Source organism: Cordyceps militaris (assembly GCF_000225605.1).
Source record: "Cordyceps militaris CM01 unplaced genomic scaffold CCM_S00005, whole genome shotgun sequence".
In the NCBI taxonomy this organism is placed as follows: domain Eukaryota; kingdom Fungi; phylum Ascomycota; class Sordariomycetes; order Hypocreales; family Cordycipitaceae; genus Cordyceps; species Cordyceps militaris.
In genome coordinates, this window is record NW_006271973.1 from 3010712 (window position 1) to 3022748 (window position 12037).

Consider the following 12037-nt stretch of genomic DNA (forward strand, 5'->3'; position numbering starts at 1 on the left):
GGGGGGGGGGGGGGGGGGGGCGTTGAAACGTGTGGTGTGGGCCGAGGTGTGTGATCGAGGCGTCGCGGAAGGATGTCGTTGTTGGTTCAGGATGCAATCATTGGGGGCGGGCAGAACGAATTGGAAGAGCGCAGGGCGGCTAGGAGATGCAGCAGCGTGACGCCGGCAAAAGACGTGCGTTGTAGGTATCGGGCCGGCGTTGTCGCGAGCGAGGGTATCGAGGGCCGGCGTTTGGAGTCAAGGGGAAAAAGTTGTTTCAAGGAAACAAAACGTGCTGATGGCTCGCTCAGGCAGACAACATGCCGGATGACGACTCAGCCTCACGCTGGCCGCTTGGCGGTGCAGTGATTTAGTGTGTTTGTGAGGTGGCTGCGGGGAATTCTCGGGTATGCACGTAGCGCCACGCTCAAATGGGTGAACTTGAGCGCCTTCGAGGGCATTCGATTTGAATTCGTAGCTGTTGTATACAAATTAGTTTGAGGGCAATTGACTCTTCATTCATGAATCATCTATTTATATATCTCTTTCAATGGCGAACAAGTTGGCTGCAGCCCTTCCTTGTCCTGTGGCGCATCAGTAGTTCTGCAGCCACTGTAGCACCGCCACTCGTTGGAGGGCCGGCCAGCTAAGTTATTAACTAGCACATATCCTGTAAAAGTCCATCCACACCATCAACCCTTTTTTCAAGGACCACCAGTCAAGCAAGCGCATCCCGACCCGGCACGCATCTGATAAAGCAAGCGAAAATCGTCAAATCAAGCATGACGACAAGCTAAAGCAGAAGCCCCAGGTTCTGGTCATGCCTCTCGACGCACATGACAAGCTGACCATGCTTGCTTTGGACACACCTACTGCGCGACGGGCGTCCTTCTACGAAGCTGCCACGGATCAGTGCGGATCAGATGGTTGAGGACCAAAATCACAAAGGCCCGTGTCCTTCGGATTACTGGTGATGATGATTGAGGCCATTATTATCTAGACTGGTATGTACAAATTATGTACAACGTGTACTCCGTACCAGGGGCCGTGTTATCGGACAAGGGTGGGTGGGCCGTTGACCCAAGCCTTGAGGTCTCGAGGCCACGACCACTTCCAACCCGTCTCTCTCGTCGCCCTCGATTCCTCCTTGTTCGCGGGGAACTTGGACTGATCAGGTCCGGCGGTGTGGTGTCCTCGTGGCTGATCAGCAGGGAAAAGGAGGGGGGTGGTCGTGGTGCCGCCCGCGAACAGATCACCCATGATGTCATTCAGCCTTTTTCTCCTTGTTCAGTCTTTCCCTGGCCGTTGCAGTGCGCGACGCGGTCAGCGAACCAAAAGAACTCGGGTCTGTCTGCATTATTATTACTGCGCCCTGCAGGTTGACCGAAATGACAGGGTCGCGCAGAGTACGCAGCCCAACGCTCGGCTTGACAACCCTACCTACCGCGAACCGTTGTGTCTGTTTGTTCCTTTCGGCTCATGTCGCTGTTGTTTTTTGTACGAATTGCAAGTCGTCTGGTCTTTTCCGCGCATAGAGAACGGGCGATGATCCGGCGGCCTCGGACTTGTCTCAGTTTGCATCCAGCCAGCGACGCGCCGTTTCCACTCTGTGCCATGTCAAGATGCATAGTGTACTCTGTGCATATTTTATCCCTGCATTTTATCTCAAACGGCCACAGCCCTCGAGCCCTCCGAAATATAGAAAGTAGGTCAAGGACCAGTACAGATTGCATGCATGTGCATTCGTGCCAGCGCAGTAACTAAATTAACAACGGACAGCGAGAGCCCACCGTCAGCACTGCCCTGTTCCTCCCCAAGCTTCCTCATCCACACTCGGGTCTGCTGTGCCGAAGCCCCTCAAAGATATCATCACTGACACCAGCCTCAAGAATGGCCATCCCTCCGTCCACTCACACGCGAGAAGTGCGCATTACGGTTCGACTCAGCCCAAGTTCTCCAGAGCCACACGGCACAACTGTGCCGAAACGTCTCCATCCGACCATGTCCGCTGCGGCTTAGCTCCTCTAGACGGACGAAAGCCTTGCTTATTTCGCTACGGCGTAATCTAGTTATAATTACGTCCTCATCGTGCGTGCGCGGTACTTGCACCTGTGTGGCTAGTAAATAGTCGAGAGGTATAAAAACCCGTCTCCCTCTCCCCTTGCGGCACAGAGATCCGCCCCCGGTGCTCTTATATCTTCTTTTTTTAACCCATTTTCACTCTCGCCGCACAAAACCCGAACATAGAAATACCTGCCCGTCCGTCGCAATGCCTTCTCAAGAACAGATCCCCCAGCAGCAGTCGATGGCTGCTACCAACCCCGAGGCCAGGGCCGCCCGCCCCAGCACCGAGCAGCCCGTACGTGCCCCGTTGATCCGAAATGAGGGACAGAAAGAAAAATGGCGCGCATCGCCGAACGCCAATTGTCTTCTCCAAGACCGTCTCCACGGAGCTATTGCTAACTATGGTTTCAACGTAGCGCCTTGCCGAACCCATGACCGTCGGTCTTCGTGGTGGCGGCGGAGGCGAGGGAGAGGTACGTCAACACCCTTAGTGGCCCTCCCTCGTTCTCACCAACTTCCTCGCTTCGTTTCCCTCTTCACCGTCCGATACATAATCTTCTATGTAAGCCCTCCAAGGCGGGCCATATCGCTAATCTTATCCTCCGTAGGCTATCTGCTGCGGTCTTTGCGCTGGCCTCTGCTGCTTTGAGTGCTGCGAGTGCTGCTGCTAGGCGCACGCCGCCCGCATCCACCTGTTTATATCCGTCGGCCTAAAATATATACCAATTTATCCTTCTCTAAATATATCAATCCTCCATCAGCCACGAATGACCTTGATTTTCCGTTATGTTCCTCCTTACTGCAACAGTTTCCATGAAATTGAGAACTGAAAAAGAAAATACGACGCCAAATGTTTTGTCCCGATGTGCCGTCCCTCCACCGGCGTCTCGGCTCATCGTGACTGAAGCTAGCCCACACCCTGATCGACGCTATCCCGATGCGCCAAGAAAGATGAGCCGTGCGAGATGAAGAAGAAAAATTACAATGCGTCATAGCCGTGCTAGTAAAGGACCCGTCTGCCACTCTGCCATTGCGCCTTTGCCTTTCAACGCGGTTTCTGCGCTCTATTGGCGGTCGACGCACGATCCGCCGAACCCTCGATTCGAGTTTGAGTTGAGGGCTGGTAGCACTCACTCACCCGGCCATGACGGGCAGACTTGAGTCACGCGGTACGAACCAACTCTTGCAGGGCCCGATTCCCCATCAATGCCATAGAATCGTCACCTACCTAAGGTGGTCCCCTACCTCCCCATCTAGAGTAGTGCTCGGTCCTTCCCGTCATGACCGGTTGAGGGAGGTGCGGAGCCGCCGCGTGTCTCGGCCGGTTCTACGGTAGGGCGCGTCCCGCATGCGCTATTCGAGGCTTGGTAGTGAGTTTTATGCCGAAGCAGCAATGCGAAGGGCAAGTAGACCGATGACTTTCCCTCTTCTTTTTTTTCAATCCGGCCGCCGGCGTCCTCAGGAAATGCGGTGCCTCTCGTTCATCACGCATCCTTATGCAGCCTCGTCCATTACGTCCTTTCCATCGCCCCGATTTTGACAGCTTCTCGGCTTGTCCAGCCGTGCAGTGGCCGGTTAGTTTAAGACGTAGATCATTGTTGGATAGTATTCCATTCTGTTGCTCTCTGTCCACCATCAGCTATATCTCAGTAAGAACCAGCGAATTGGTTGGCCCGAGGTTCAGGCCGAATCCGCCCGGCCCTTCGCAGAGTTCCAGATACAGCTTTTGTGTTTTTTCAAGGCACCTCTGTATCTACCGTCTCGGGTCTTGTGTAACTCTGTTGGTTCGGTATAAAGTTGTCGTAACGCCGACATCGGTCCTTCCTGTGAATATCTGCGTCCAAGGGCAAAGGCTCGCCAATCCCACTTTTCTCCGTCCTTGCGAGTTATTAGTTTGCCCACAACTGCCGAAAAGACGAAACAGATCCGGGGTCCGTCCATCCCATTGACACCCAACATTTTCCTTGGCATCGAGCCAGGGGGTGGGAGTGGTCTTCTGGCTAATCGGGTAATCTTTGCTCTTCCACACGTGGCTTCTTGGAATAGCTGGGAGGGGAGGGAAGATTGGTCTCTATCCAGTACTTCAGCCTGTGAAACACTGCGGACAAATTCTCCGGCTCCACCGTGCAATGGCGTTGTCCGCGCTTGATGCAGTTGTCTCATCCACTGACAATGTCAGACTTCTTGGACCGGTAACACCAAACATCGAGAGTCTTCAATGCAGAACTAGTATTACCCTTCGCGGATCCTGTATGCAGGACATTGGTACGGTTGTCGTCAATCACATGGCTTTCCCAGCAACGGGTCTGGGGAACATGAACTTGACACACGGAGCCCTGCTAATGCTTCATCGCAATGACATCACAATTGTCAAAGGGAAAGTTGTGATTAGCAGGTATGCAGAGAGCCAGCCCACAGCAAGGGCGACTATCTTGAGCAAGCCTTTACATTTCATGATGTAGGACAATGCTTTAAGGCAAAGGTTCACTTGCTAGGCGTTTGGGGGCTTCGCCGATTAAGTCTTTGGGATGGCTCTCATCCCGCGTCAACCACCATTTCGACATTTGTCGTTCTGCATAACACAAGGAAGTGGCAACGGATGCTGGCCCGACAAAGACGGGTCCTTTGGTGTGGACTGCCTGACGCTTGGAAGCTTGATGTGGCAGCCCACCAGGATGTCTTTGTCTTGACCTTGATTAGAACCCGAGCGCGTTGTTGTGGCCCGAAGTTGAGTGGACCATGCCAGCGCATCGGTCACCATCTCGGGCAGCATTCCCTGTCACCTGCCATGCTGGGCGTGATAACGGCTCGCGTAATTCCAGCCCTACCTGTTCTTATTGAGACCAGTTCAAGGTCAGGATTGAGCGCGATTTCTTATTAGTGAGGCGTCAGGAAATACTGATACGGGTATAGGCCTTGCCGGGTTGTGGATGCCAAGAAGCCGCTGTTGACTTGGTAGGCGGTGAAGTCGGAATACTCTCCAATAGGCATCATGCAACCGACTCATCGCTTGTCGAAGTGAACTCGCCGTAAAGTTTTTCGTATGCATATTCTTTAATTCAGTACTTGGTCTCGATTGGTCGTCCGGGAATGGCGTAGTTTGCTTCTCTGGCCGCCAATGACAAGTGGCTGTTGATGCTAACGTCAGAATACAACGCAAAGCACTCTTGGCGGTATTTCTGTGCAGAGAGACTCTGGCGCAGCTCGTAGCCATGGTTTCGTGTACACGATTGTCAAGCCAAATTTTGAAACCTATATTCAGTATTGTTGTCATGTAGTTCTTGAATGAAGCCCGGCTATCCGCATCACTTGGCGCGGTTGACCGGGGTGGGCACCTTGTCATGTGGTCAATGCTCGTCTGACCGTTGAAAAGTCAAAAAAGAATGATAAATTTTAAGGAGGTTGAGCCCAATACGCCTAAGTTTCAAATCAGCATTGTGGCGCTGCTAGCTGGGGTCGGTAGTATGCGGCCGCCAACTTACTCGTTTTAAACGCCATTTTATTCTCAATAGTATCCTTTAGGATGCGGGAATCATGCGAGGATTTTCGGATTTCGAGTGTGTACATGCATTTGAAGCATTCATGCTCATGGCAGCCTATACCGGGGGCTGTGAGGCGGAGAAGGAGAGTTTAGGAGCTCAGGACAGATCTGGAACCTGTCATGTCGTGATGGAGGAATCCAACCTGATCACGGGAAAGTGTTAGTTAGAAGAAAGGACTTCCACAGCCGATCAGGGTGGATGAGGTAACTAGAAAATCGATAACAGTATAAGGAGTAGTAGATAGTCTCGGCCGATAGGCACGAGTCGCGATGTGAAGCCCTAGGGAGAGCTGCGTGATGGTGTCGATGCCGGGATCAGCCGTTTGTCGAGGGGTTACCGTTACGAGTATGGACATGCGACCAGGGGTTAGCGTGCGCCCTGAAAGAAAAAACGTGAGAAAAAGAGAAAAAGAAAATAAGAGGGCAGAATTGGGGAATGATGAGCAGAGTCTGCGGGCGTCATGCATGCTGGCGGGCCAGAGAAGAGGGCCACAGGAATAAAGAGAGCAGACTTGTTGGTCAGGCGCTGAGGTTGCATTGTGGGTGTGCGGTGGTGCGAGGACAAAAGCCGGCAGGGGTTTGGGAGAGGGGGGGGGGGGGCAGGAGATCTGTAGTAGGAGGGGAAGGCGGCCAGGCCCGCTTGCCGCTGGAGGGGCAGGGAAGGGGAGGGAGGAGAGTGGGCTTCGGGGCTTCAGGTTCGGGACGTATTACAGGGGCTACGACCTTTGACAGGCGCTTCATCAACTGTAATTCGCGTGGACGGAGGCCTGGCTAGTGGAGAGAGTGCCACTGAGTTGAGCACTGCAGTCTGCAGTCCGCAGTCTGCAGGGCTGCTTCAGAAGGCCCCAGCACTGATGCACCGCTAGAGTCCGCCATCTGTATCTGCAGCCCGTGGTACCGTGCCGCGGGTGTGGGTGGTGTGACCAGGCAGGCCCAATGCCGCTGAAGAAGAATTGGAAGAAGCAAGCAAGCTTCATGAGCCCTGTCTTCAGCGCCCCTCTGGTTACGTATTATACCAAGGCACTCCGTATATTGATGAACCTGAACATGGATGAACCTGCAGCAATTATTACCTACATTGGTCTCTTGATATGTTATTATGTTATTATACCTACCTAATATGTTATGTACCTCTGGCGGGACTGCATCGCCGGTCCGTCAAGGTCTCGGTCCCCTCCCCCAAGCGGGTACTCAAACAAGACGGCCGCCTTTATTCCGGACCTCTGGAAAACGCAAACAGAGCTCTTCGTGTTCTTCTTGCAGAGTTCGGAGTCGGAGTACCCGCTTGCCTCTCAACGCCCAGTCCACTGTTCTGAGGAGGTCCCCGCCTGGGTGCCTACCGTTTCTTAGCACCTCCTTCGCTGCCTTGCTGTCGGCTGAGCACTTTGACATGACAGACCTGGCCTCCTCATATGTGTGCCATCAGGTTTTTTTTTCCCGCCTGCTTACCTATTGCCTTTCTACCTTTCTTGCTATGGGCCTTATTATTGTCTTCCCCTCGGACACCCCCCCACAAGGCATCCTCCCACACATCCGCCAATGTCTACTCTCTCACCACGCCTCCATTCCAATGTCTCCTCGGTTTTCATAGCCCTCGGAGCTTTCTGCAGCTTCCTTTTGTCTCTGCTGCCTTGCTTCTTCTTCCTTTTTTTACTTTCGGCTTACATGCCTGACCGGCCGCGTGATCAGCATATCGCACAGCATCCTTGGCATTGGCCATTGCCATGGCAAACTCTGCCCCGAGGGGGTCCATTGCCGACTCATCATCAAGCCGAAGTCAAGATAACCTCTCCTCTGGGTCCAGATCCGCAAGTTCTCAGTCGCTCTCGAATCATTCAGGCACCACAACACCTACCGCGTCCATCCTCCCGTCAAACTCGGCGTCCTCAGGCGACACTCGGTCAAAGGATGCAACTGTTCCAGCAGCCTGTCTAGCATGCGTATGCACCTCCAAACCCCTTCGTCTTTTTAATCGTTGTTGAATGTTGTTCGATCGCCCAGTATGCAGGGGTTAGTGTCAAGACCACACCACCTGGGAACCCTTTGCATGGGCACCAATGTGGCTAGTCTTTGCCTGTTACTCTGCTCCTACGGAATCGTTGAACTGTGTCCTTACTGCTCTTACTAACACGTAATGCAGCGGAGCAAGCATCTAAAATGTGACGGACAGAATCCCTGTGCAAGATGCGTGGGTTCCGGATCCGACTGCATCTATGTGGCTTCTCGTCGGGGTTATAAGGGACCGCGCAAGAACCAACCACAAAACACGAATAGATCCCAAGTCACATCCCCTCCTCCGGCGTCAATTTCGAGTTCTGGTGATGGACCAAACACTCCCATGCTAATGGACCCTGGTTCTGCCGTCAGCGACGCGTTATCCACCCAAAGACAGTCTTTCAGCGGCGCTGCCGGTGTCCCTTACGCAACGGGCGCATACCCTTTTGATAACCTGCCACCAACAAACGCCGATCTTCAGCTCTACCGGTCCTACTTTCCGGACAACCCTGCCAGTGTCTCCCCTACAAAACAACCAGTTCCTCCAAACTTGCAGACCTTTCCGCTCGCGGATCGTTGCCTCGACGCCTTCTTCTACCATTTCCATGCGTCACACCCGTTTGTATTACCAAAACCATACCTACTCGCCCTCATAGGGGAGCCCTCGTTGGAGCCGTTGCTGGCAGCAGCCCGTTGGGTAGGCTCACTTTTCATCGATGCCGGAAACGCAAGGCAGTCCCTTTTCCACGAGGCTTATCGGCTCGTCTACGAGCCCCAAAGACTAAAAGATGGCTTCGTGGTCCAAGCAATGGTGCTGTTGATTGTGGCCCTCGATGGTAACTGCGAGAATGACAAGGCGAGGGAGATTCTCAGAGACGCCGAGACTCTTGCCCTGCAGATTGGCTTAAATACCGGGGCCTTTGCGACCCTTCATGGTAGAAGTCTTCCCGTGATGGAAGAGAGCTGGCGGAGAACCTGGTGGGATCTCTTCATCATCGATGGTATAATTGCTGGCGTTCACCACGCCACCAACTTTTTACTGTACGACGTTCCGGTAGATGTTCCGCTCCCATGTGAAGAGCTACAGTTCTTGTCTGGGGTAAGTGATATGTCAGATTCCCTAGTCTGCGAACACGCTAGAAACATGGCTATTACTGCTAGTCAGTTTCGTTGCCTCAAAATGATGATGCTAATGTTGAGCAGAACATTCCGAACCCTGTAACACTGCAAGAGTTAGAAAACAGCGACTTTTCTGGTGTTGACAGACACTTTTCTTCCTTTGCCTATCGAATACTTTGCGGCCGCAACTTGGGACGCTTTATGCGAACGCCTCCATTACAAGGGCCTGACGACGAGAACATTTCAAGGATCGAGGCGCTCCTCACCAACTGGCGACTACACCTCCCTCAGAACAAAAAGGATTCGCTGCAGAAGAATGGCATGTTAGATGAGATGATGTTTCAAGCGCATATGATTATGCATGCGACCTCTATAATGCTGCACCAGCCATTCTCTCAGCTCGACACGACGCTGACGCAAGGTATCACTTCGGGTGCTCCATACCAGCCAGTTGCGACAAGAGAGATGTTCAACACGCATACGAAGCACACAGTCACTTCGGCATGCGCGATTAGCGAGATGATTACGCATAGAGTGCCGCTCCTTTCACATACACAATTCTTTACTTGCGTGGTCACTCTGTCATCGATAGTCCATTTGAGCAAATGGGCAGTCTTCTTTGTACCACACGATGATGATGATTTACGCCAGCAAATACGACTGAATATCGGGGCTCTGAACCACCTTTCCACTGTCTGGACAGCGGCGAACCGAGCTCGAAACCAAGTCCGAGCGGTTGCTCGAGATATCTACCAGCTAAAGAAACAACAGCAAAGCAACCCTCAATATTGGATCGGATACTCGCAGCAAGATATGCTCAACAGCATGGCTGCAGATGAAAATATCATTACCGAAGTCGAAAACGCAGAAGGGTTACAGCACTCTCAGCATGGAATGAGTCGTGGCATGCAATGATGCCTGTTTGACGGAATGGCTACGAGGGGAAGCGGCTGCCTAGGCGCAAGCCATACAGCAGGTCGCCCAGGAGCAGCTCAAGGAGCACTGTACAGCGAGAGCTGTAGCGACGATATCACGAGCGAAACTGAAAGTACGATACCAAAGGATGGAATATAGGCTTGTCAATATCAAACGGGCAGGAGGTTGCAGGGATTGCGAATTAGCGCCAACTTTCTTCAAAGCAAGAATCAGGGCAGTGTTTGCGATGCCGCTATTTGTGGCATGCTGCGGTGGGTATAATAGTAGTTGGCTCATTTGGAAAGTCAGTTGCAGGCCCATTCTAGAGCTGGACGTGGTATGCGGGCGGCCAAAATCAAACAAAGTCGGGCAGTGTAATGTGGTCCAGCCAAGAGGGAGAACAAAGGTGTCTGCCACAACAGAGTGAAGACAAAGAGAGGTGTTCGGGGCAGGCAAGCTAGCTCTTCCAAGAATTTCAGCCAATCCAATTGGTATGGTGCTCACTCATCATTCGACAGGCACCCCAGCACCGCTACACCGGTGCCCAGCCCATCGCCTGATCTTATTCTTAGCTTGACCTTTTGGTTGTACATACCTCCTAGCTTGGTAGCTTTTCACGGCTACTCACTCCATCGGGCCCATATTTATTCCACGGAATTATGAAGACCTTGCAGATGTGCATAATCTGTCGCAGTTGCATATCTTTTGTATTACACTTTGTTCGTTGGGTGAACCTCGGAGGGAAAAAGCCCCTCCCCCTGAAGAAAAGCTAAGCGAGCCTATAGACGCCACGTATTCAGCGCCCCATATCCCTAAATCGGCAGCCCTCTTTTTCTGTTGTTTTCCGTGACTTGATTTGACTTCCTTTTGCCTTCCATTTTTTTTGCTTTTGGCCGGCTGTTCCTGCGGGCGCTAATAAATATTCGCAACCCACTCATGTGGTCGACAAAAAAAAGGCCGCACACATAAGTCTATACTCTATTATTAAGAAGGTTAGACTAGGAATAGGAATAAGGGGAATTAGAATACGTATAAGTAAGATAAGTAAGATGAGCAAGATAAGTAAAATAAGAGGGATAGTAAAAATAAAGAAAATTAAAAAGAGAAAGAGAAGAAGAAAATATAGAGTAGTAAGAATAAGGTAGAGCTTATTAATGTTCCTAACTGGCGGGTTATTTTGTCCACTGGTGCCACTCCACTCAAAAGGTCAATTTGCGCCCAAGACACGACTCACTTTATTAGGTGGGCGGGTGTGTGCAGTTCAAAACTCGAAGAAGGGGATGCGCGGATTCAACGAGTTCCGTCTGGCTAGTTTGTCAACTTTGAATTTAAAAAAAAAAATTGTGAAGAAAAATTGAATCGATCTCGTCGCTAGTTGCAATGGCTCCGGAGGAGAGGTGGCGGGGCCGGGAAGGGGGGCAAGCGCGGGGACTAGACAACAAATAACGCCATATTCTCGCCCGAGGAAAATCCTTGGACAAAGAAGTGGGAAGAAAAAAGGAGCATTACGTGTCAAGACGTATTAGTGTTTATTTAGACAGGTAAATGAATACCTCGACTGCAGCCAAGAACCCACACACATCCACAACACTTCTACCCCCGAAACTTACGCGCCGGCGAGGTCCGCCCCGAAACACACAGAGACGGTGTGCGTACGGGAAAGAGAAAGAGTTTCCGCTGTTAATACGCGATCCCGATATGGTGTGGGTTACATTCGTAAGGTCCGTTGACGTGTGTCTATACGTTGTTGGCAGTGGCGTTCGGACCGACGGAGGCTGCCTTGTGTAAGGGGAGGACACACGCAATGGGGAAGAAGCAAGTGAAAAGGCGAGTTAATAGTGAAAGAGGACGGGGGAAATCCGATAGAGTTTAATAAAGGGCAAGGAGAAGGCCCGGGGAATTGAAACGATGATGAAAGGATGGACAATGAAAACCAAGCCGTCGTGTAGTAGTTCGCTGTAGTAGCAGCTCAAACAAGTTCAGCCACCACAACTACAATACAAGCACGCCGAAAACACTGCCTAGCCTGACAGCTAGGTAGGTAGGCAAATGTCTAATAGCCTATAGGCTATCAATGCCCCTCGCTTCTGTCAAGATGTACGGGCAGAGGCCACTAGAACAGGTTTCAAGTCCCCCTCACAATACCCAGCCCGATAAGAGTAGCGGGGGAAGCGGCCGTAGAGGGACTTACTGGAAGAGCCACGTGTGCAGCACGGCTGAGGATTGGGGGCTTGCTTTCCAGTTTTGGCTAATTCATGGGGAGGGGGTAAAACGTTTGGGGTCAAGGAAAGTCATTTTGCGTTTGTTGGCGCCACGAACTCACGTCGGATAAGCAAAACTGCTCAACTGTTTTATGTTGACAAATACCCTGAGCCCGCGGACTTGCTCGTCAACCGTTTCTGATTTCCCATGGGCGGCTGGCTG

At 52.0% G+C, this 12037-nt stretch overlaps 2 protein-coding genes across 2 annotated transcripts; both read left to right on the forward strand.

Moving 5' to 3' along the window:
- Window positions 1–1869: 1869 nt before the first annotated feature.
- Window positions 1870–2757, forward strand: CCM_07253 (uncharacterized protein; the record flags this gene model as incomplete). The annotated part of the gene is made up of 4 exons (XM_006672391.1): window positions 1870–1914; window positions 2267–2338; window positions 2460–2516; window positions 2611–2757. 4 exons carry the CDS (start codon window positions 1870–1872, stop codon window positions 2755–2757), a joined length of 321 nt encoding a protein of 106 aa, XP_006672454.1.
- Window positions 2758–7308: 4551 nt separating this feature from the next.
- On the forward strand, window positions 7309–9613 carry CCM_07254 (C6 transcription factor; the record flags this gene model as incomplete). Its single annotated transcript, XM_006672392.1, has 4 exons — window positions 7309–7524; window positions 7600–7692; window positions 7755–8678; window positions 8741–9613. The coding sequence occupies 4 exons, from the start codon at window positions 7309–7311 to the stop codon at window positions 9611–9613; spliced, it is 2106 nt and encodes a 701-aa protein (XP_006672455.1).
- Between the last annotated feature and the right edge of the window lie 2424 nt (window positions 9614–12037).